Source organism: Amblyomma mixtum, chromosome 9 (assembly GCF_055824585.1).
Source record: "Amblyomma mixtum isolate Tamu chromosome 9, ASM5582458v1, whole genome shotgun sequence".
Classification (NCBI taxonomy): Eukaryota; Metazoa; Arthropoda; class Arachnida; order Ixodida; family Ixodidae; genus Amblyomma; species Amblyomma mixtum.
Window position 1 is genome coordinate 107,324,999 of NC_143020.1, and position 22,841 is coordinate 107,347,839.

At 45.8% G+C, this 22,841-nt stretch overlaps 1 protein-coding gene across 1 annotated transcript; it reads left to right on the plus strand.

Moving 5' to 3' along the window:
* The first annotated feature begins 3,751 nt into the window (after positions 1-3,751).
* On the plus strand, positions 3,752-21,020 carry LOC149330590 (lactosylceramide 4-alpha-galactosyltransferase-like). Its single transcript, XM_089561206.1, has 6 exons — positions 3,752-4,251; positions 6,091-6,178; positions 7,338-7,415; positions 8,262-8,454; positions 9,773-10,114; positions 11,565-21,020. Exons 1-6 carry the CDS (start codon positions 4,249-4,251, stop codon positions 11,905-11,907), a joined length of 1,047 nt encoding a protein of 348 aa, XP_089417332.1. The 5' UTR covers positions 3,752-4,248; the 3' UTR covers positions 11,908-21,020.
* The last annotated feature ends 1,821 nt before the right edge of the window (positions 21,021-22,841 follow it).

Consider the following 22,841-nt stretch of genomic DNA (forward strand, 5'->3'; position numbering starts at 1 on the left):
ATTTTTTTTTCAGTATTCATGTATTATGATCTCTGATGTAATCGCCAGTATCAAATAAATATGAAGCCAGACACTCCCTGGGTTACCCAGTGAAGCATGAGTCCATTTTTAACACGATAACTTTAATTGTGGTGCAAATACGGTGTCGTCGTGGGCGCTGTGAGTGAAAAATCTCTGGTGGAGAAACCTAGGTTACGTGACCTTTTGTCATCGCAACCTGCCCACTGAACTGTGAGCAAACTGACCACGGTGGCTGGTGGCAGTTTAATTATTGGTCGCAAGAAGTTGCCAAGGAGGGGCAACCTGGGTCGCAACCCCTCATTTTTTTTTTTGCCAGTGCAGAAAAAGTGTAGCTCCCACTATCTACACGAAGTCATTTGTTTTACCAATAGTGCAGCCTACAAAATACACTTCGGAGATCCAGGCTAGCAGAGCATAAAGAAGGGGGGTATTTCAAACAATGACTCGATGCTATTTTCTAGCGTCAGACGCAGCTGCTTTGGAAAATGCTTTGTGCCTGAGGACTTCCCTGATAGCCGTCCGCTTGAAGACGGCAACGACGTGGTGGTGCATCTATGCTTCGCAACCAGCAGCAGCACTATATTCTACGAAAATCAGATCGTCTGTACGGCTGAAAGATGTGTTTCATGCTGAACGCTACTTCGTGTTTGGAAGAGCCGCGTTCGGGCGCGTGGTAGCAGTTGTTAGAAGGTACCCCCGTAACGTATAGGTAGCTCATGAATACACACGGTCATCTATACTGATCAGGTATTACAGAACCCGAATTCTTCTACGCCGACCGTTAGGTCTTTCACGTTTGCGCATGGGGAAGTGTGATGATGGCTCGAGACGGGGTCGTGATCTCGCCGGCTGAGAGCCGTAACAGCCGCTTGCAGACTCCCCCCGTTTGCCGCGGATCGACGGCTTCAACGCGGCGTAGAGTGTGGTTCCTCTGGACGCTGCAGAAGCAGGGATGCTTCGCGCTTTACAAGATGAAGTTGTAATAAGGGACTAATTACTCCCTGACATTCACCCAACCGCAGCCAAACGGCTACAAAGGAAAGCTATACAGCTTTTTCAGAAACTTCGTAGTTAAAGAACAATTCGTCCTAGTACGGAGTTCGAACCCGGGACCACCGCTACACCGGAGCAGTCGCTCTACCAACAGAGTTAACCGGGACGGCAAGCATATGATAGGACGAGAGCGAATTGATCAATAACTCGAAGTGGGAATAGTGTTGGTCAAATGTTTGGGGAAATCCCCCAAGATGGAGAATGATTTATAATAAGGCAGTAATTACTCATTGACATCCTCACAAGCCCAGCCATGCGGCTACAAAAGAAAGCTGTACACCTTTCTCAGAGTGTAGCCGTATGGCTGTGCTTGGGTGGATGTCAATGAGTATACTCTCTTATAGCAAATTATACTCCACATTGCCACCGTAGTGGCTCAGTGGTTATGGCGCTCGGCTGCTGACCCGAAAGACGCGAGTTCAGCAACGGCCGCGGCGGCTGAATTTCGATGAAGGCGAAATTCTAGAGGCCCGTGTGCTGTGCGATGTCAGTGCAGGTTAAAGAACCCCAGGTGGTCGAAATTTCCGGAGCCCTTCAGTACGGCGTCTCTCATAACCTGAGTCACTTTGGGACGTTAAACCCCAACAAACTATAAACCAAACCTATACTCCACATTGGGGGATTCTCCTAAATCCTAAACATATGACCATCACGATGAACTTATTTGCGGATTGTTGATGTGACGATGAATACTGTGCGAGAAATTTACTGACGATCGCGTCGATCTCGTCCATCTATTCACTGAGAAGACGGTGCACATTGGTAGGGTGCGCTCTGCGTTATGGAAGAATCGCGCTTTTTTTTCAATCTCGTTACCCTAATCAACGCCATGCAACATAATATTTTTTTATTTCATGTTATGACATCGCACGGACCCTCAAAAGCTTGAGGATTGTACTGGCGGACGCAGCTCCTGCATGTCATAGGTTTAGCCCTGACCTTCACTCCTCGACTAGAGCGTGCATGACGTGTACATTTCAGTGTAGATTAAATATAGCCGTATTGTCACCAGACGCGAACCGCTGTCCGGAGTTCTGCAAGCAGTGCTGTGTACATGTTCCTATGCCTTATGTACGCATTTTCCTGTCCACAACGGAGAAATAATATAAATTAATAAAATCGGCACAGTTGCGAATAGCGCTCTGACCGAACGTAATAACATACGCAACAATGTCGACAAAGGCATTCATGAGCGGCAAAGAGTTCATGGAGGAAATTTTTTCTATATTGCAAGACATCTCTAGCAACCAATATATCAGATCTCCCGTCGACAGATTTGCAGTTTTTTTGCTACGGTCGAAAACGTTTCCCGTTGGCTTTCAATGCCAGTCTTAACTGCTCGGTGAGAGTGATGGAGAAAATTTAAAAGACTTCTCTACACATCTCTAGAATGTATCATTACCTTCAATATTTCCACAACAACAATTTACTAATATTCAAAGTTTTTTCGAGGAATGTTGGACACGAGGCAGTCTCGTCACCTATTAGTTACCCATGTACCCATCTTCGCCATTGCAGCTGCGATATGTAAACTAGGTTTGCACTGCGTCACCATTTTGCCAATCATTTCGCTATTGATTGATTGAAAACATTTTTATTTGCTGAATATTCTCAGAACATGGGGGTAGGCCGCCTATTTCGGTAGCCCACTGACTGTTGCTGCTGCGCTGGCGCTCCCCACCAGCCAGTGCTGACGGTCAGGATCATCGCTGAGCAGAATAGCCTCCCACTGCTCCTCTAATGGGCTTTGAAGGGGGTCAACTATGGGATTATATTGAAATGCCCACACCATGTAGTAGCAGTTAGCTACCTCTCCACAGTGTGGGCACTGCGGAGAGTATAGTGTAGGGTACCACTGGTGTAACTTAGCTGGCGTTGGGTATGTGTTGGTTTGTGTTCTCTTCTAACTTATTGAGGGATTTATGTGGCGTTGGGTATTCCCTCCTGTCTGTTCTGTATGGCGCGAAATTGTCAACAGCCACTGCTAATGCTATTAGGTCGTTCATCAGGGGGGGGGGGGGGGGGGAGATGCCCGGTATAAAAGAGCTCGAGCATGCCTGCTGTAAACATTCAATACAATCATTTCTCGAAGCAGCTTGTACTGAGCACTTGTAATGCCATCGGTGTAAAAGCTCGACATTTATTTGCACTGAGTGGGACTTCAATGCGATCACAAGAACGGTTGGGACGTCCCACCCGTCCTGAGCAGAACAGTTAATTGGTCCAATATTGGAAATGGCTTGTTCACCCTGGTTGTTTGTAGGATAGGCCTGTCCCAATACATTTCCAATAGTGGTCCGTTTAGATGCGCTATTAGGGCTGCACAAGCCTGCCAACTGGAGGCATCAGAGTCCTGGGGTATAGGCGCCCACAGGCGACGGCCGTGTGCGGCCGCCATTCCGTTTCCAAAACAATGGCGTCGCGTGCGGCAAACAGGCGGATGCGCAGTTGGCTCCTCGTTATGCGGCCACGCTCACTTCACTTTGTCCCGCAAACAGGCGCGACGGAAAAGTCCGATTCCGGAGCCGCACAAAACGACCGCCGGAAACTCGCAGCGAGCTTGTCACCATCAGCTCCAAAAGAGACAACGGGCACGTTCCGGGAATGTCCGCTGGTTATGTTCGTCACGCCTTCTATCTAAACTGTCTCTTGTCTCTGCCCCTTTCCTTTATTTGTCTCGTTTATGTTTCCGGCTCCCTTCCCAACAGGCTCTGTTTCAGTTTCCATTTCATTATTTTATCGTTTATTGCGGCATTTGTTTTTACGTTCCTATTTGCCAGCTTTTGTAGACTTCTTTTTGACTACTTATCGCACTCTCTCACCAAGCGGGCTGTAGGAAGCACGGGGAGCTTGAATTTTGTTGTGTCCTTTTCCCTTTCTTTTATTCTAGGTGTCTGGTGTCAAGTGTCAACGGTAGTGCTCAGAAAGAGGGGGGAGCTCTGCAGAAAACAGTTTTCGTTTTTTGTTGTAGCTCTTCGTTCTGTTGGTGAGCGTTTTCTGGCTATGAGTCACACGCTGTCGAGAAGTGCAGAGCTGCCAGGCGCCGTTGCGATGTCTCCGATGGTTACCTGCATGCGCAATTGCCCCGGTGTGGCTCGGCAGTGAATCCCGGAGGAGAGTGTTTAGAAACATGACTGTCGGTGTCGCGAAGTGACGTTCTCCTGGCTGTGGGTCATGGTAAGTGGTCCATTTTTTGTTAACTTCGCAAGTATAGTTTTTTCATGCTGCCGTTTTATTCTGCAATTTCGCATTGTTCCATTTCTCCCAACCTTGTTTTCAGTTTATTCTGGAGAATGTGTGTGCACATGCGTATGTGCAAATGTCTTTGAAGGCCACTATACAGGACAGCGTCCGTGTTCACTCTACTTACTGTTGCTTGTGTGTGTTGACTTTCCTCGTGCCAAATACTGACTGACTTACCAAACAACAAACTTTGCTGCCAGATGCCTTTGAGATTAATCTACAATGCCATCCCGCCGGTGACTACTTAGGTCGCGACAGAAGCGAGGATCACATTCTTGACTCGGAGACGCGCAAACCTGACATCATTCAATGCTTTTGCATGGGCTACGCAGTCTAGTACAAGTACACACACGCGGCGCGTGGCTTCTGCAGTAACCGCTGCTGAACGCTGCCGAAAGAAAAGGGAATTCTTGAGTTCGGCGCCTAACCACAGCTGTTGGGAAACTTACTGGCCATTCCGCTTTTACATGCATTGTATGGGAGAACGTTATAGACTGTGGGCACTGCACTGTCCAGGCCAGCAATCTTTCATGCAGTTCGAGCCGGAATTAATGCGGAAAGTATCATCGACCCCGCGAATGAGGTGGGTCAGTAGGTCGCCGTCTTGTTAGTTGAGCCGTTGAACTCGGACACACAACCTTAGATGAGCTCGACAACCGTTATGAGCTAAACATCAGTTGATGCAAATGAACACTTCTACGCTCCCGCTTAAGCCAAACTCGAGATAAGTAACCCTTGTTGTAAGCGGTCGCGCAGCGTAGGTGCTAATCCTTTAAGGGCTTATCACCGACGCAGTGGCGAGGAGAGGGCAGCAAGTGCAAATTTTAAAATTTTCTTGCAAATGCACTTAGTATCAGTTTCATAGATTTCCTTCAAACGTGGCACAGTATATACTCGTCTGAGGAGATAATTAATGCAGATTACCGTAGATAAGTGTGTTGGAATTAGTTATGAAATCTATTTTTGACGCCTTGCTCTGAACTGAAAACCATGGTGCTGGAAGCCCGTGTTAGAAGGCGAGAAATCGCTTCATTCTTTCTTGTTTTAAAAAAAAGAATGTACCAATATTTACCGTGTTTTAATGATGACCTAGAAAGTGGAACTAAGGACACTGAGCGAACGGTCATACATGAAATTTCCCTTAACTTATCTCTAGTAAAACATCGCCTAGCTGGAACCGCTTTTTGAAATCAGTCTAGCGTTCAGCGAAGACACAATCACGAATTAAGCCCCAGAATATACAAGGGGTTGTCGAAGCTTCTCGAGTGCAAAATTTGTGCTCGTAGAATTACATGTCAAATCATCTTAAGAAAATCATCTTAGCGAATTTTAAGCTCTAGAGATGAATAGATTTCTGTTATTCACTCTCATTGAAGTGAACTTTACAGCAGCACAGTGCATCTTTCCAGAAGAATCTTTGGCATTTATGCTTTCTCAGAACATATCCTTCTCTCGCGATATAAGAAATGGGTGGTCAAGTCAGGCTTTGCTGGTTAAGCTTGGTTTCCATGAACTCATTTCCGATGACGAGGAAGCTTGCTTCACTCGGCTTAAGAACAAACAAACCAAATATTTCTCTATCCATTCCATGCACAAGGAACCCTACCGCATTCAAACCGCTTTCGAGTGGTCAGACTTTTTCGGGAGCTTTAAACTTTAGTGCTCCTTAAAGCGCAGGCATTTATAGTTTTGACGCTGAAGATACGTCACGTGTTCAAACCGCTGGTGTTTATAAATGAGGCTGCACTGCTCTCGTGGGACCACTATTCGCAGGGGCCAATATCGAGGCTGTACGGTCGAGGAAGCTCGGAGCTAACAGCCCTTGTTACTGTCCTTTTATTTGTTCTCCTCACAATCATGCGTAAGTTTCTCTCTTCGAACTTTTCTTGCTTTTTACTTCTTACTCTACATGTCCGTCTTTTTCCTATCTCCCTCGAAGCACGCAACTCATCTCAAAACTGTGGAAACTTCCTCAGAACTGACAATGTACTGTTCTGCTTTTAACGCTGTCGGATTGTGTCATCATATTCTTATTCACTCCGTAATCGAGGTAGACCCGAATTACTATCTGTGTATCTGTTGGGTAGCAGAGTGGTGAAACTTCAGTCCGCCAATCACAAAGCCGAACTGACTAACAATAAGCAGAAATTAACCGGGTGAACGAAAACCTTACTATAGCTACCCGCTCATGCTCCGAGCTATGTCTTTGTGCAGCCTTACAACTCCTCAACATGTGGAATCTGGTTAAAAATGACCCCCGGGAACTAAGAAAAGATAATTCATCAGTCTCCTTTCTCGCATACCGTATTTTTGTTAGCTATCTCGAGGACTGGTCAGCGGCCATCAGGAGGATTTACCGTAGAACGACGAGGAGTATACGGGAGCATGAATTCTTCGGTGTCAATTCCTGTTAAGGTGGTTGTTTAATATAGCGTTAGCGGTCACAATGCTTCAGTAGTGTATGCTAGTATACACACTTGTCTCCATACCCGAATATTGCATTACTTCAAGACACTACAGAATGGTGAGAAGTATAGTACGCCCCATTGTTAAATAAACAATGTTTTATTCCAGCAATATCTAGCTGATTTTTACAGCTCAACAACTTTCTTCACTGCAGTGCGCAAGAGTGCTATAATCTTGGGGCAGATATATATATGAACACTCGGAGGACGACAGTGGATGATAGCGCATCTCTGTTAAACAGTGAAGTCTCAGAAAATTTACAAAGGCAGTCAATTGAGAATGAAAATCAGGGGGGCACGGAGTCTATAAAACGTGAAGGTTATTGTCATAAAGGGCGCTTTGTTTGTCACGAGAGCCATTTGATAGAAAAGCGTTCTTTAACAGCACCAGGAACTGTTAACCACTGACGTTAATGAAACGTGGGGAATCATTTTCTCATCCTTGGCAGCCGTGACGTGACACCCGACACTTTTGGTTTAGACTTCTGCTGTTGAGTGTGTCATCAATTAAAATTGTGTGCACCGATTTCTGATTCTTCCTGCCCGGCATTGAAGTCAGCGCAAGGCATCTTGGCTACGATCCACGAGGATTACTGGTGATCACTTCCAAGGCAAAGAAGCAACAGTGCCTCAGTAAGTCTCTTTTTGACATGTTGCGTCTCCTCGAACACAGTACGATTCGGTTATGGGGTTTAACTTCCCAAAGCGACTGAGGCTGTGAAGGACGCCGTAGTGGAAGGCTCCGGATAATATCAACAACCTGTGGTTCCTTAACGCGCACTGACATCGCACAGTACACGGACCCCTAGCATTTTACCTCGATAGAAATGCGACCGCCGCGGCCAGGATCCTGCCCGCGTCTTTCATGTCAGCAGCCGGTAATGATAACCACTGAGCTACCGCGGAGGCTTTAGAACACAGTACGAACTTTGTGATCATAGATACCTTATTTCCGAATGTCTATGCTGCGGTTTGGTTTCATATTCTTCCTTGTGCTTTTCATACAATGTTATTTCGATGAAAGGGAAATGCTAGAGGCTCGTGTGCTGTGCACTGCCAGTCCACGTTGCAAAACCCAAAGCGGTCGAATTATGCGAAGCACTCTACTACGGCGTCTCTCATAGCCTGGGCCACTTTTTGGTGGTTAAACCTCTTGGACAAATTGCTAAAAGGGCAAACAGGGTTCCTGTGCCAACATTTTTGTGATAGGCACAAGAAAAAAAGTGTGGGCTGTAAATTTTTTTTACTACTTTTTGTTGCTTTATTGAAACAGGCACCTGCCGGACGACCCCTGGCGTTCATAACTCCGACCGCAAACAGGATCTCAACTATTTAAATGATTCGCTTTCTTAGACGTCCCGAGCTGAGAGTGCTAGAAGTCATACGAATTCTGATCTTAAGATTGTCTATACGCCGTTCTAACGCGAAAATATTGACAGCAGTCAAGAAAGCAGCTCTGTTCTGTTCAATTCTGTGCAGGTCCCAAAGACAATCTCCAGGACCTCGAACGGCGTACTGCTCCGAACGAGACAGAGAGGAACTTTTTCTTCCTCGAGACTGCCGGTGCGTCGTGCATCAGCGATCGGGCAGCTTGCTCAATCGAGTCGGCGGCGCTTCGGAACCCGGACTACACTGTGTGGCTGCTCACCATCCTCGACATGCGTGACTGCAGGTGAGCCAGGCAGGGGGAAAATCTAGCCACTCGAAGAAGAAAACAACCCGTCCTTTCCTCTCCGTCTTGTCGCGCTTTGGAACCCATCATGAAAACAATCCGAACTGTACTTCTCCCTCCAGGAATAAGAGGGAACAGTGATAATTAATGAGACTAAATAGATAAATATGTATATTAAGCACCGAATGGAGTGAATTAGGATCACAATGCGCGCAAATAGGCGGAGTGACCAATCTGGAACCAATCTAGAATCCGGGCGTGGAATCGGCATGGTGGAAGCGATGCCGTTCATGTTTTTCTTGCTGCTTTTGCAGGCACATCACACCTCTGCTGTGAGGCAGTGCTTCTGCAGTGCTGTGGCATGCGCATTACCTTCACCGTCACCCTTTTGGAATGGACTGTCACTGTTAAAGCATGTAAAACCCTAGAGTCCCTAGGAGGTTCGATAAATTGCGACAAAAACTGAATTGTTTGGATGTCTTTCTTTCCTAAAACCACTAGGGGATGGAATAGGCTGCCGAGTGGTGTCGTGGGTGCTGCATCAAATGATGCTTTCTTTTCTATGTTGTAAATGTATGTGCATGTCTGGCGCGTTACATTTCTTTTGTCCTTTTTCTGGTTTTTTATATTTTTTACTTTGCCTAGGAGCAATGGTGTCGTAAATTGTGTACTTTATCTATTTCTAATCCCCCCCCCCCCCCCCCCCCTGTAATGCTTTGGCTCTGTAGGTTCTTTGATAAATAAATAAATGAACCAGTCTCATATGTGCTTTAGATCGGGGCTCGGAAATCCTCCGAAAAGGGCTAGGTCCCTAATTATTCTGCCAGCTGGCTGGCCGTTACAATCCTCAGTAATGCAGAAAAACTTCCTTAACAATTATAGCTCATTACTGTATTCAATCCTTGAGGCTTTGTTAGGGCAAGAATTCTTTCACTTCCTTAGAGCCTCCACAACTTGTGTGGTTTGAACACTGTGTTTTTCTAAAAAAAGCTTTTGTAAAGGCTCAAGAATTCTAGATCACGAACACAACCCATGAAGTGGAACACTTAATTGGGTACATCGATAAATAGTTTTTTGTTCCCAGTGCACATCAGCGAATATTTGCGCCCCTAACTGTGAATTTCAAAGTATGTCCTCTGTATACTCCCCATGAAAGTGGTTAGCACTGCGAAGAAAAGGATTGCATGGTGTATGGTACGAAGCATAAGTTCACATGGAAATGTACTTCTCATATACAACAAATCGCTGCAACTAACTCTAAAGATGGTAACATGCAGTGAAATGTTACAGACCAGTTTCGTTTTTCTTTTCTACTCAGGTTCCTTGAAAATCTGCTCTACCTGCCAAATTTTAGGTTGCTCAACATAGACTTGAACGCACTAGTAAGAGACAGCGTACTTGTGCACTGGTACATCAAGGAAGACTGGATCCGCAGCCCCTTTCGGATCAACCATCTTAGTGACGCCCTGCGGCTGCTCATACTGTGGAAGTACGGTGGTGTCTACGCAGACATGGACGTCCTCACCCTCAGAAGTTTCGGCAAGCTCCGCAACGTCCTGGCGCGAGAGCACTTCCCAGACGTTGGCAACAGTGTCATGGTCTTTGAAAGAAAACACCCTTTCCTGCTGCGTAGTCTCGAGGAGTTCTCTTGGACGTACAAGTAAGCCAGACCTTTAGCCTATCTGGAGTCGATTAGCCATCATTACACACGACTCTGAGGTATCTTATAGAGAGTGACAAGGTCTCCACACTTTTTGCGAATTGTAGCCGCCGCGGTGGCTTAGTGGTTAATGGGCTCGGCTGTTGAGCCGAAAGACGCGGGTTCGATACCGGCTGAAACGGTCGCATTTCCGTGGAGGCATGCTAAAAACCCCCCGATGACAGAAATTATTCGGAGCTCTCCAGTACGGCGTTCTTCATAGCCTCAGTCGCTTGGCGACGTTACACCCGTTAAATCAACCAACAAACTGTCTTATACAGCAGCCTTATTGACTGACACCTCTGATTGTGTTCTGTTCTATGCGAATGAAAACAGACCCCAATTATTTTGGCATGCTTATGATTATCTAATCTGCGCTATTGGTTTTATAGTTCAAAAGTATCTTCTGGCGGGCTAGTTGGTCTGAATCGTTCATATTTAAAACTGCGCGAACAAAACAAGGACCGAGCAAGAACACAGTAACACACAAAAAGTTTGAAGTCTGCGCTTGTGTGTGTTACTGTGTTCTTGCTCGGTCCTTGTTTTGTTCGCGCAGTAGTAAATATGAATGGTTTTATAGCTCTTTGGATGCCCGTCGTGTTTCTCCTGTTGTGTTTGCGTGTGTGTCTTATCCTTGAATCACATGTCATTTTTTTTTCTTTGTATAGCTTCCTCGATGGTTAAATAGTGCGTATTTCCAGAAAATGCACTCATTTTGAAGTTGGCCTTGCGTGTTTTGGTCAGTTCACATTTTTGCAGATATGTCTCGATACAGCCAACAGTCGTAAATCGAAGTCTTGTGTTGTTTGGAGTTTAGCGTACCGAAGTTGCTACTGGGCACGAGAGGCGCCGCAGTGGAGATGTTCGTATTAATTTCAACCATCTGAGGTTCCTCAACTTGCACTGACATCACACAGCACACAAACCACCACATCTCACCAGCACACGGACGTCTTCTCAATTTCGCCTCCATCGAAATGAGTCCGCCGCGGCCGAGATCTCATTGCGCTCCTTTTGCTCAGGAGGCGAACGCCGTAGCCATTAAGTCAACGCGGAAGGTGTATGTGTTCGTGTGTACCTGCGGAGGGAAAGGGTGGGGGGTGCTGCATTATGGACCATTAAAGACGGCATATATACAGGGCTCGGAATTAATATATACCTTGGCTTTTTGTAACACAACTCACTGCGCACAGTTATTCTTTCTGAATTCAGCCTTCATTGGAGTAGAAGTTCCAAATTACTCAAGACTGAAATGGAGCTGCAACGACAACGGTTCGTTCCCGGACTCTGGGTTCGGCAGGCAAACACCAAAGCCACTTAGCCACCGCAGCAGGTTGGGAATATATGTAATATAGGAAGAATCCGCAAGGCAGTGCCTACTACAAACCCATTCTATTCGTGACTGGCGCAGGTCTCACAAGTGGGCTCACAACGGACCCCGACTCCTGGAGCGTGTGCTAGCATGGTTCTGTCCCCGGAACATGCTGGGAAAGATTCCACTCGTCGAGTGTTCGGGAGTCACTGTACTTCCCAGCGCGGCCTTCTACCCCGTCAGCTACTTGGAGTGGCAGAAAACCTTCTTCAGAAACGCGACAGTGGGTGTCATGCGGGCCACGACTGAAAGCTATGCGCTGCACCTCTGGAACTCTTATAGTCGATCAGCCAAAGTGGAGCGTGGCTCCGCGTACGACGTGCTGCGCAAGGCCCTTTGTCCCAAGACTTACGCCCTGCTAAAGAAGCAGAACTTGGTTTAAACATTTAAAGTGTCGGGCACGAAAAGTCCGTTGAAACGGCGACGGGAGATGAGAGCGTGTATGCCGTGAGGTAATCTTGCCACTCGGATCCCACACAATGTATGGCTCCTCGCTGTGGGAACCACCAATATGCGTATTTTGCAATGAATCGTTTCCCTTGGCATCGGAAATGCATATGGCGTGAAGATTTGATGTAGAGAGCAGAAAATGATGTTCGCTTTGGGTAACAGAGTTGATTTCAAGAGAAGGGAAAGATGCAGGGGGCGGTAGAAAGTCAAGTGGACCTATGATATTAGAAGGTCTGGGGGGACGGGATGGCCGTAGGGGCTGCGAGAAATGATAAATTGGAGTATTCGATCTCGTTTATGATGAAGGCGTTAACTAGTATTAACTTTCGTCTTGACCACCTGCGGCGGCTCAGTGGTTATAGCGCTCGACTGCTGACCCGAAAGAAGCGGGTTCGATCCCGGCTGCGGCGGTGGAATTTCGACGGAGGCGAAATTCTAGAGGCCCGTGTATTGTACGGTGTCAGTGCACGTTAAGGAAAACCAGGTGGTCGAAATTTCCGGAGCCCTTCACTTCGGCAACCCTCATAGCCTGAGTCGCTTTGGGAGGTTAAAACTCCCAAAAACTATAAACCGAATTTTCATCCTGACACCTGGCTGATCACGCGTGCTACTTGATGCTTAGTAGTGTGCATTTTCCTAATTATTCCTTTCTTCCTTGCATTTCCTTTTGTTGCTTATGATCAGCTCTAGATTCTTGATTATTTTGATTCTTACAATCTGTTGATTTTCTAATCGAAGGATGACTGAGGATGCTTCCTTCTGCCCCCTAAACACAATGACTTCTGGCTTATCAGGGGCACCTAATAGTCCTCAGTGAGTGGCGTATTTGTGGACCTGACCAACCGCTTTTTGCAGGGTGTCTTGGTTGTACCCACGGATCCTGTAGACGTCTAAATTGTGATATAAACTCCGTAGAGGGCGTGTTTGATGTATGGTATGGTTTCTCTGCACAGCTGGCAGACCCCTTATAGCCATGTTGAAATGCACCGGGGAGAGTACGGCGCCTTGAGACATGCCTCTGCTGCTTAGCTCTACGAGCTCTGATTTTGTCTCGCGCAGGGATAGTCGCACTTGGCTACGTGATAGGAAGCTACTGATGTAGCGGTAAATTGTGCTTCCGCACTTGGTTCCGTTGGAGCCGTCTAGGAACACTTCGTGTGAGGACTTATCGAAAACGCAATTAAGGTCCAGTGTAAGGGTGGCTCTGGTTTGATTACCTCTAGGTCGAGCTAAGGTGTGTCTGCTTATGTTGGATCAGGATGCCCTGAAAAGGGAGTTTGGGCCTAAATCCGAACGTAGGGTTCGGGAGTGGGCTGTTTTCCTCTAGGTGTTTATAGAGTCTCATGCCTATTACTTTTACACTCAGCTCCTCAGTGCACAGCATATGGGACATAATCCGTAGGTTTGTGATTCTGATTTCCTTGCCCAATGGACGGGAGGTGACTTCTTGGCACTACTGGATTGAGATTTAGGGACTAACGCCAACATCGCTAGGGTTCCTCGCCACCAGGTGTATCCGTTGCTAGAGCCGTCGTCGTGGCTTCGGCGGACACGCGTCTATTCTTTCAGTCTCTCTTTTCAAACCTATTTTAACTCTCCTGCTGTCTGCACGTGACACCGATTGTGGCTTAGCACGAGCCAGTGGACAGGCCACTGCGGTGTACTTTTCATTCTTCCTTCAGTCGCGACAACACAACCTCGCCAAGCTTTTGGAAGAAAAGCATTTCTGCTCTTTCTTCTTTTCTTCTTTCACTCCCTCCTTTATCCCTTCCCTTACGGCGCGGTTCCGGTGTCCATGTGAAACAGTTACTGCGTCAATTCCTTTCCTCAAAACCAATTTTCAATTTCCAATTTCGCTTTTTACCCTGTGGACAGGCGACCTTCTCTCTAAAAATTTTTGAAACAACTTGCTAAATGTCGGAGGAATCCGTGGTATACTGTGGCGTGTTTGCAAGCGTTTAATTTTTTCGACGCTTCAGTGGAAGCTCCTTGAAAACCTCGGTTGAAACACATTACATAATGACGTTAATTCATCGTCGTGAAATGGGGCCACAAGATACGCAGTACCTAGGCGTGATTTCTCGCCCTTGCAAATTGTTAAGTATAAAACTGTTAAAGCATATTGCACAACTACTGCATGTGCTGACGGGTGGCGCACAATTTTACGGCTTGTTGTTTGAAACTGAAATCAGTCTGCCTTTTTCTTAGCAGCCAGGCTTGAGTGTAAATCCAGCAAAGCGATCAAAGAAGTTGGTGGTGCATTGCGGGGATTTCTTTAAACGAGTCTTCACCGAGGTACTACGGCGCTCAATAAGACTTCCAACCCGCGAGCGTGTGTGTGGCCGCAGCAGTTTCTGAAGCATGGTGGGGCCGACAAACGGCGCGCCTGAAAGCTAAGTGGAAAGGATTCTGCTGTTCCAGCAGCCAGGCGCACCCCACGCGTCGTCTGTTCAACGAAATCTGAGCTCGTTAATTCTCGCAGGTGCCGGCCCCTCTAGGCTCAAATCGTCAAAACCGCTCCAGTCATGCTGTGATTGAAGCGCGATTGGGTTTTATCGGGCATGACAGGTGAAAGCAAAAGAATGAAACAAAATCAACTTTGACATGTGACTTGCATTCGTCACGCACGCGCCGGCGATGCGATAACGTCATGGTACTGCCAAGACTAGACGGCCCAGGGAAGAAGACTGTGGCGGAACAGCAAAATAGTTTCCCTTTCGTTTCCAAGCGCGTCGCTTGTCGGCTCCACCATGCTTCCGGGGAGCGCTCCGGCCACGCTGCTTGAGGCTGCAAGCCGTAGTGAGCGCGATAGTGCCAGAGGAACAGTTGCGAGGGAAAATACGTGCAAACTGTCGACTGCACCTACTATTTTTCGGCACAGAACTTAAGCCGGTGTTTCGACAAGCCTTTCGTTGTGAGTATTGCCCATCTTTTTGTATCTCCGGCTCGTGTCCTCTGTTCCGCTCTTCAGTTTTTGTAGAAGTCTACGGAGGTCAGAGGGCGATATCTGTTCTGTACCGAGTGAGTGTTCTGAGCTGTCGATTTGGAAGAAATGAACTTTTTTTGAGGCATAATCTCAAATGCTTTCTTACAAGGGAATCCCAAATCAATTTATCTGACTAAAACCTTACGAAACACAGCGCTAAGTGTTCACGCCAACTGCAGGTCTTCGCACCTATCGTTGCCGCGAAATGTGTTATCCAACCGTTGTATTAATGCGCCATCTTCACTGATGGCTACTAGAGCTTGAAGTAGTATGGTACTAGTACTAGCACTGCTAGTACTACTAGTACTAATAGTAGTAGTGCTAGTACCACTAGTAGCACTACTAGTACTACTAGTACTAGTAATACTAGTAGTAGCCAAACAGGTACAGATGTTCCAAAAGCAAAACGCTCCGCCCAGGTGCCTTTCTGATGCGCTAATGCAATAGATATCGGCATGTGTGCGGGTTGCGGTGGTGTGGTGACCCACCATGCAGTTCGCCACAGAATGGCATTTAACTGAATACAACTATTCGGGCAACCTTCCTGCGAGCAGTGGAATGTTGTCATGGGAACTTGGCAATTCTGTTTTGTTTTTTTCCATCCCGATCTGCAAAAGCACACCATTTAAGGGACACAGTGCTTTCAGCAAAACTTTTATTTCGAGACGTATATGCGTGAAAATTTTTTGAGCATATTCGAAATAATTTTATTACTATTCGCTGCACTTGACTGTTATATATCCAGAAAATTGGTTTGTACTTCATATTTTTCCTCTGAATCTTCTGAAAAGGCTGCCGAGTTAAAAAAATGTGGTAGGAGGCTGGTTCAACATTCAATGCGTTCTTGTAAGTGAGCTGCATGTCAAAACATTGTCAGAATTTTTGTTTTGGTAAGCACAAATTCTGGGTTTGAACTTTTGCTGCGTAGCTTCCTTTGACATATTTAGAATGAGATAAAAATTTCATAGAGGAATTTTATAAAACTGGCAAATTTTAAAAACAGCGTGTTGACTTGGTATATGATCCTAGGAGCGGAACAAAACAGTCGAGGCCCCCCAAAAATATAAAAAATTCGTGAAGGGCTTCGCTCTGCAATGTGATTATCTAAGCAGAAAATCGTAATGAAAAAACAAGGCCATTGTTCCAGCACTTCGTCCTAATGCAGTCACGCCGCGGCTCAAGAATTTTTTTTTTACAGTTCTTCCAGCAGTGAAACTTCGCGTAAGCATAGAAAACAAGACATACAAGTCGACACAAAAATTATCAAGACAATAAATTTTTTTTACATTTTTGGAGATTTCAAAGTCGCCTCCCCCCATCAACCCCGAACAGTTATGTGGCATTCAAGAGGGCAGCAATGGGCGATACGTTCTCTGCGTGCAACCTGTTTTCCATTCAGCATCGTGATAAGCCGCTCAGACCCAGCAATGAAAAATTTGCCCCCTATCTACGAGGGAATCCCAGGCGCGGCAGTAATTGAAGAAGCTTTTAGTCTCATGAAAAACTTTTTTTGGGTGCATTTAGAACCTTCACTCTCATAAAGAAATTCCAGGGGTGCACTTAAATCTGCTTATATGCAGTAGTGCGAAAACATTTCTCTTACTACTGCCGACCATTTTGCTGCGTGTTCGTTTCTTTATGCATTTTTCTAAAAACGCACGCGTTCTGCTGAAAACCAAGCTCCGAGCGTCGTTTTGTGTCAGTGGGGAAATTTTTCGGAAGACAGAGAAATCAAAATATAGAAGGAAATCATCAGAACAAAATAACCGACCTTTGGGTTCAAACCAAAATCATGCCAGGAGAGCACGAAACGCATAGGCTAGGAAGAGTTTTTCTTTTTTTTTACATTGTAATTATTAGAATGATGCGATGTTTTATGTTCATGAGCTATCTACAAACATTAAAAAAAACAGGGGCAAATCAACACACCTAAGCAGGGAAGCACGAGAAAAGAGTCAGTTCGGAGCACATAGCTAAAACATCATAACACGACTCAGCTAAGCAACAAAGACCTAGAAAAAAGGCATTGAACAACATAGCAATAAGAGTCAGTGCCACTCTGGTTCAAACTAGGTCTGGGCATACAATTCTTTTAGGTGTACTATCATTCTACAGAAATGGTCTTTAGGAGAAACAACAGACTCAGAATGTCGGTCCATCATGCGTGTTTTTCAGAGACTGTGTAATCCAATTAAAAATTGCATATCTTAGAGTTCATCAGCAAATGGTAATGCAGTGAGAAATCGTAAAGAATGCGGCGTTAAATTAAGTCTTTTTTTAAATGCCCGTTGCACGATGACTCAGAAGAGTATTGCATCCTTACATTTGATGAAACAATACCGAATCGTTTCACGAGCATCATAAAGCAGACAGTTAACCATAGACCCGAAAATGCCCTTTTTCTCTAGCCATGTTTTAACTGGTAATGTCTCACTGAGTAGCCTAAAGAAAACTGTTTTTGTACGTGGTGAGTGGGGCATTTTACGTAATCTCTTGAGGACGTCATGTCCTGGTAAATCAGAATACAGAGAGCGATACACTGGCGGAGGAAAGTACAGGTGCCATCAGAAGTAACTGGAAGGCAATATTAACGAAAAAAATTATTCATTCCCACCCCAATTCATGCATCCTTGAACACATTTGTGCAGCCAAATTGTGTATGTTCGAATTGCACAGTGCATCAAAAAACATGATCCATTACTCTTTAGATTTAAATAAACTAAATTTTTTTGACAAAGTCGCCTTCCATTTACTTTTGACGGCGAGTGTATGTAGTACATACCCATTTGTTGGAGATTCATGCATGAGGTGTATTTGTCTGTTCGTTACCTACCTGTTCGTTTTTCTCGTAAGTTTCTTTCTCTTTAGTGTCGAGAAGAACGGTTGTGCAAGGACTTAAGCCACGAAAAGTCGTTGGTTTGAGCATGTTAGAGAGGCACCCAGTGAACGCGTTGTGGTGTGTATGACTTGGTAACGTGTGTTTGTGATGTGTACCGACGTTGTAGTAGTTAAAAAATAAAACTAAACATAAATATGCTAGTATGCGTCAGAAATTGCCCGCAAAAAAGAGAGGGTGTTATGGTGCTTCATTGTACTGAAAGAAATGGTGGGCATGAGTATGTAGTGGCGTAGTATGTCGTGGAGTGTTACCTAGATGGGATTGCTGGCCTGTAATCGATAATTGTGATTTTTGATCGGTAATGTGATCGATTTGTTGGAGATTCATGCATGAGGTGTATTTGTCTGTTCGTTTTCTACCTGTTTGTTTTTCTCTTGAGTTTCTTTTTCTTTAGTGTCGAGAAAAACGGTTGTGCAAGGACTTAAGCCACGAAAAGTCGTTGGTTTGAGCATGTTAGAGAGGCACCCAGTGAACGCGTTGTGGTGTGTATGACTTGGTAACGTGTGTTTGTGATGTGTACCGACGTTGTAGTAGTTAAAAAATAAAACTAAACATAAATATGCTAGTATGCGTCAGAAATTGCCCGCAAAAAAGAGAGGGTGTTATGGTGCTTCATTGTACTGAAAGAAATGGTGGGCATGAGTATGTAGTGGCGTAGTATGTCGTGGAGTGTTACCTAGATGGGATTGCTGGCCTGTAATCGATAATTGTGATTTTTGATCGGTAATGTGATCGATTTGTTGGAGATTCATGCATGAGGTGTATTTGTCTGTTCGTTTTCTACCTGTTTGTTTTTCTCTTGAGTTTCTTTTTCTTTAGTGTCGAGAAAAACGGTTGTGCAAGGACTTAAGCCACGAAAAGTCGTTGGTTTGAGCATGTTAGAGAGGCACCCAGTGAACGCGTTGTGGTGTGTATGACTTGGTAACGTGTGTTTGTGATGTGTACCGACGTTGTAGTAGTTAAAAAATAAAACTAAACATAAATATGCTAGTATGCGTCAGAAATTGCCCGCAAAAAAGAGAGGGTGTTATGGTGCTTCATTGTACTGAAAGAAATGGTGGGCATGAGTATGTAGTGGCGTAGTATGTCGTGGAGTGTTACCTAGATGGGATTGCTGGCCTGTAATCGATAATTGTGATTTATGATCGGTAATGTGATCGATTTGTTGGAGATTCATGCATGAGGTGTATTTCTCTGTTCGTTTTCTACCTGTTTGTTTTTCTCTTGAGTTTCTTTTTCTTTAGTGTCGAGAAAAACGGTTGTGCAAGGACTTAAGCCACGAAAAGTCGTTGGTTTGAGCATGTTAGAGAGGCACCCAGTGAACGCGTTGTGGTGTGTATGACTTGGTAACGTGTGTTTGTGATGTGTACCGACGTTGTAGTAGCTAAAAAATAAAACTAAACATAAATATGCTAGTATGCGTCAGAAATTGCCCGCAAAAAAGAGGGTGTTATGGTGCTTCATTGTACTGAAAGAAATGGTGGGCATGAGTATGTAGTGGCGTAGTATGTCGTGGAGTGTTACCTAGATGGGATTGCTGGCCTGTAATCGATAATTGTGATTTTTGATCGGTAATGTGATCGATTTGTTGGAGATTCATGCATGAGGTGTATTTGTCTGTTCGTTTTCTACCTGTTTGTTTTTCTCTTGAGTTTCTTTTTCTTTAGTGTCGAGAAAAACGGTTGTGCAAGGACTTAAGCCACGAAAAGTCGTTGGTTTGAGCATGTTAGAGAGGCACCCAGTGAACGCGTTGTGGTGTGTATGACTTGGTAACGTGTGTTTGTGATGTGTACCGACGTTGTAGTAGTTAAAAAATAAAACTAAACATAAATATGCTAGTATGCGTCAGAAATTGCCCGCAAAAAAGAGAGGGTGTTATGGTGCTTCATTGTACTGAAAGAAATGGTGGGCATGAGTATGTAGTGGCGTAGTATGTCGTGGAGTGTTACCTAGATGGGATTGCTGGCCTGTAATCGATAATTGTGATTTTTGATCGGTAATGTGATCGATTTGTTGGAGATTCATGCATGAGGTGTATTTGTCTGTTCGTTTTCTACTTGTTTGTTTTTCTCTTGAGTTTCTTTTTCTTTAGTGTCGAGAAAAACGGTTGTGCAAGGACTTAAGCCACGAAAAGTCGTTGGTTTGAGCATGTTAGAGAGGCACCCAGTGAACGGGTTGTGGTGTGTATGACTTGGTAACGTGTGTTTGGGATGTGTACCGATGTTGTGGTAATTAAAAAATAAATCTAAACATAAATATGGTAATTATGCGTCAGAAATTGCGCGGAATAAAGAGGTGGTGTTATGGTGCTTCATTGTACTGAAAGAAATGGTGGATATGAGTATGTAGTGGCGTAATATCTCGTGGAGTGTTACCTAGATGGGATTGCTGGCTAGTAATCGATAATTGTGATTTTTGATCGGTAATGTGATCGATTTGTTGGAGATTCATGTATGAGGTGTATTTGTCTGTTCGTTTTCTACCTGTTTGTTTTTCTCTTGAGTTTCTTTTTCTTTAGTGTCGAGAAAAACGGTTGTGCAAGGACTTAAGCCACGAAAAGTCGTTGGTTTGAGCATGTTAGAGAGGCACCCAGTGAACGCGTTGTGGTGTGTATGACTTGGTAACGTGTGTTTGTGATGTGTACCGACGTTGTAGTAGTTAAAAAATAAAACTAAACATAAATATGCTAGTATGCGTCAGAAATTGCCCGCAAAAAAGAGAGGGTGTTATGGTGCTTCATTGTACTGAAAGAAATGGTGGGCATGAGTATGTAGTGGCGTAGTATGTCGTGGAGTGTTACCTAGATGGGATTGCTGGCCTGTAATCGATAATTGTGATTTTTGATCGGTAATGTGATCGATTTGTTGGAGATTCATGCATGAGGTGTATTTGTCTGTTCGTTTTCTACTTGTTTGTTTTTCTCTTGAGTTTCTTTTTCTTTAGTGTCGAGAAAAACGGTTGTGCAAGGACTTAAGCCACGAAAAGTCGTTGGTTTGAGCATGTTAGAGAGGCACCCAGTGAACGGGTTGTGGTGTGTATGACTTGGTAACGTGTGTTTGGGATGTGTACCGATGTTGTGGTAATTAAAAAATAAATCTAAACATAAATATGGTAATTATGCGTCAGAAATTGCGCGGAATAAAGAGGTGGTGTTATGGTGCTTCATTGTACTGAAAGAAATGGTGGATATGAGTATGTAGTGGCGTAATATCTCGTGGAGTGTTACCTAGATGGGATTGCTGGCTAGTAATCGATAATAGACGATATGCGAAATGCGCAGCGCCATCTCTCGGCGCTCCGAGAACTAAGTCCTCCATTTTGGCTCGGTACAGAAAACGAAACTGCTGCCCAGCGTTGGGTTAAAACGGCTGCGCTTCGTTTGAAAAGTAAAATGCCGATGCAGTGTTGCGCTACCCTCTCCACTGTGAAAGGACACTACGATGCGTGCCAGAACAAGGTGCGTTCAAGCTTTTCGCTTTTCTATTTTTGTACTCCGTCCCAACGTTTTAGTAACACAAAACGCCATGCGAGGTATCATGTGTCAGCACGCGGATCAGTGCGCAGCTTTCGCTTTCTGCGCTGATTTGTGACAAAGCTTTCGAGGTGATTTGCGTTTAAATTAAGATAGGGACTACAGCCTTTGTTGTCTCTGATCAAAATTAGAAGCCGATTTCGTGCATTTATCAACTCTCCGGTCGGGCGTGAATATATTGTTACGTGGCCCGAAGTCTATGTCGGCACAAGGACGACCGGAGCACAGGGTCCAGATCACAGCTAGCCCCGAGCGGCAAGCGCGCACACACCGGGCACTTCCTCTGCGTCGTCTTCACGGAGATTATCCGTTGCATGGCCCCCAGGTCGGAAAAGCACCGTCGCGGTGCTCATCAGGGCAGTGAGGGGGACTGCAAGACGTAGGGCTTGAGGCGAGAGACGTGCACAACATCGGTGTGATGCTGAGAGGACGTGGCACCGGGGAAGGCCGGAGCGATCTCGTAGGTGACTGCGGTGACTTGGCGCAGGACACGGTACGGGCCGATGTAGCGGGACAGAAGTTTTTCAGAGAGCCCCACGCGGCGAGATGGCGACCAAAGCAAGACGAGGGAGCCAGGGGTGAAGGAGACCACACGGTGACGGCGGTTGTAGAATTCCTGCTGAGAGGTCTGGGAAGCGAGGAGCCGGGAGCGTGCGAGTTGGCGAGCGTGGTCAGCGCGGGTAATGGCGTCGTGGGCGTATGCAGACGGCGGAGCAGTAGAAGTGGGAAGCAGCGTGTCCAGAGGCAGCAGGGGCTCGCGGCCATACAAAAGATAAAAAGGGGAGTAACCGGCAGTGTCATGGCGGGAGGAGTTGTAGGCGAAGGTCACATAGGGGAGAACGGTATCCCAGTCGCGATGGTCCGGAGAAACGTACATAGCCAGCATATCGGTGAGAGTGCGATTGAAGCGTTCTGTGAGGCCGTTCGTCTGCGGGTGGTAGGCGGTGGTGAGCTTATGTTTCGTAGAGCACGATCGAAGAATGTCAGCGACAACTCTGGACAGAAAACATCGGCCTCGGTCGGTCAGAAGTTGACGGGGAGCTCCATGATGTAGGATAAGGTCGGTCAAAAGAAAGTCGGCAACATCAGTAGCCGTACTGGTGGGCAGTGCGCGTGTGATCGCGTAACGGGTAGCGTAGTCTGTGGCAACAGCTATCCATTTGTTGCCCGAGGCGGATTCCGGAAATGTTCCCAAAAGGTCTAAGCCTACGCGATGGAAAGGTTCGGGTGGGACGTCAATGGGCTGAAGCAGACCGGCTGACAGAGTGGCTGACAGCAGTGGAAGTTCAAGGTGTAGGACGCCATCCGAGCAGTCAATGAGGGCGGAATGGTCAGTCAGAAAATCCAAGCCAAGAATGAGGTCATGGGCACAGGTGGTAAGCACGGTGAATTGAACCGGTATACTGTGGCCGCCAATGGTAACGCGCGCGGTACACGTACCGTCGACAG

Excerpts from the sequence above, each read along its gene's own strand:
- LOC149330590 (XM_089561206.1), top strand. Across the intron at positions 8,455-9,772 it reads CTCGACATGCGTGACTGCAG|GTTCCTTGAAAATCTGCTCT; the intron begins GTGAGCCAGGCA and ends TTTTCTACTCAG. Across the intron at positions 10,115-11,564 it reads GAGTTCTCTTGGACGTACAA|GTCTCACAAGTGGGCTCACA; the intron begins GTAAGCCAGACC and ends TGACTGGCGCAG.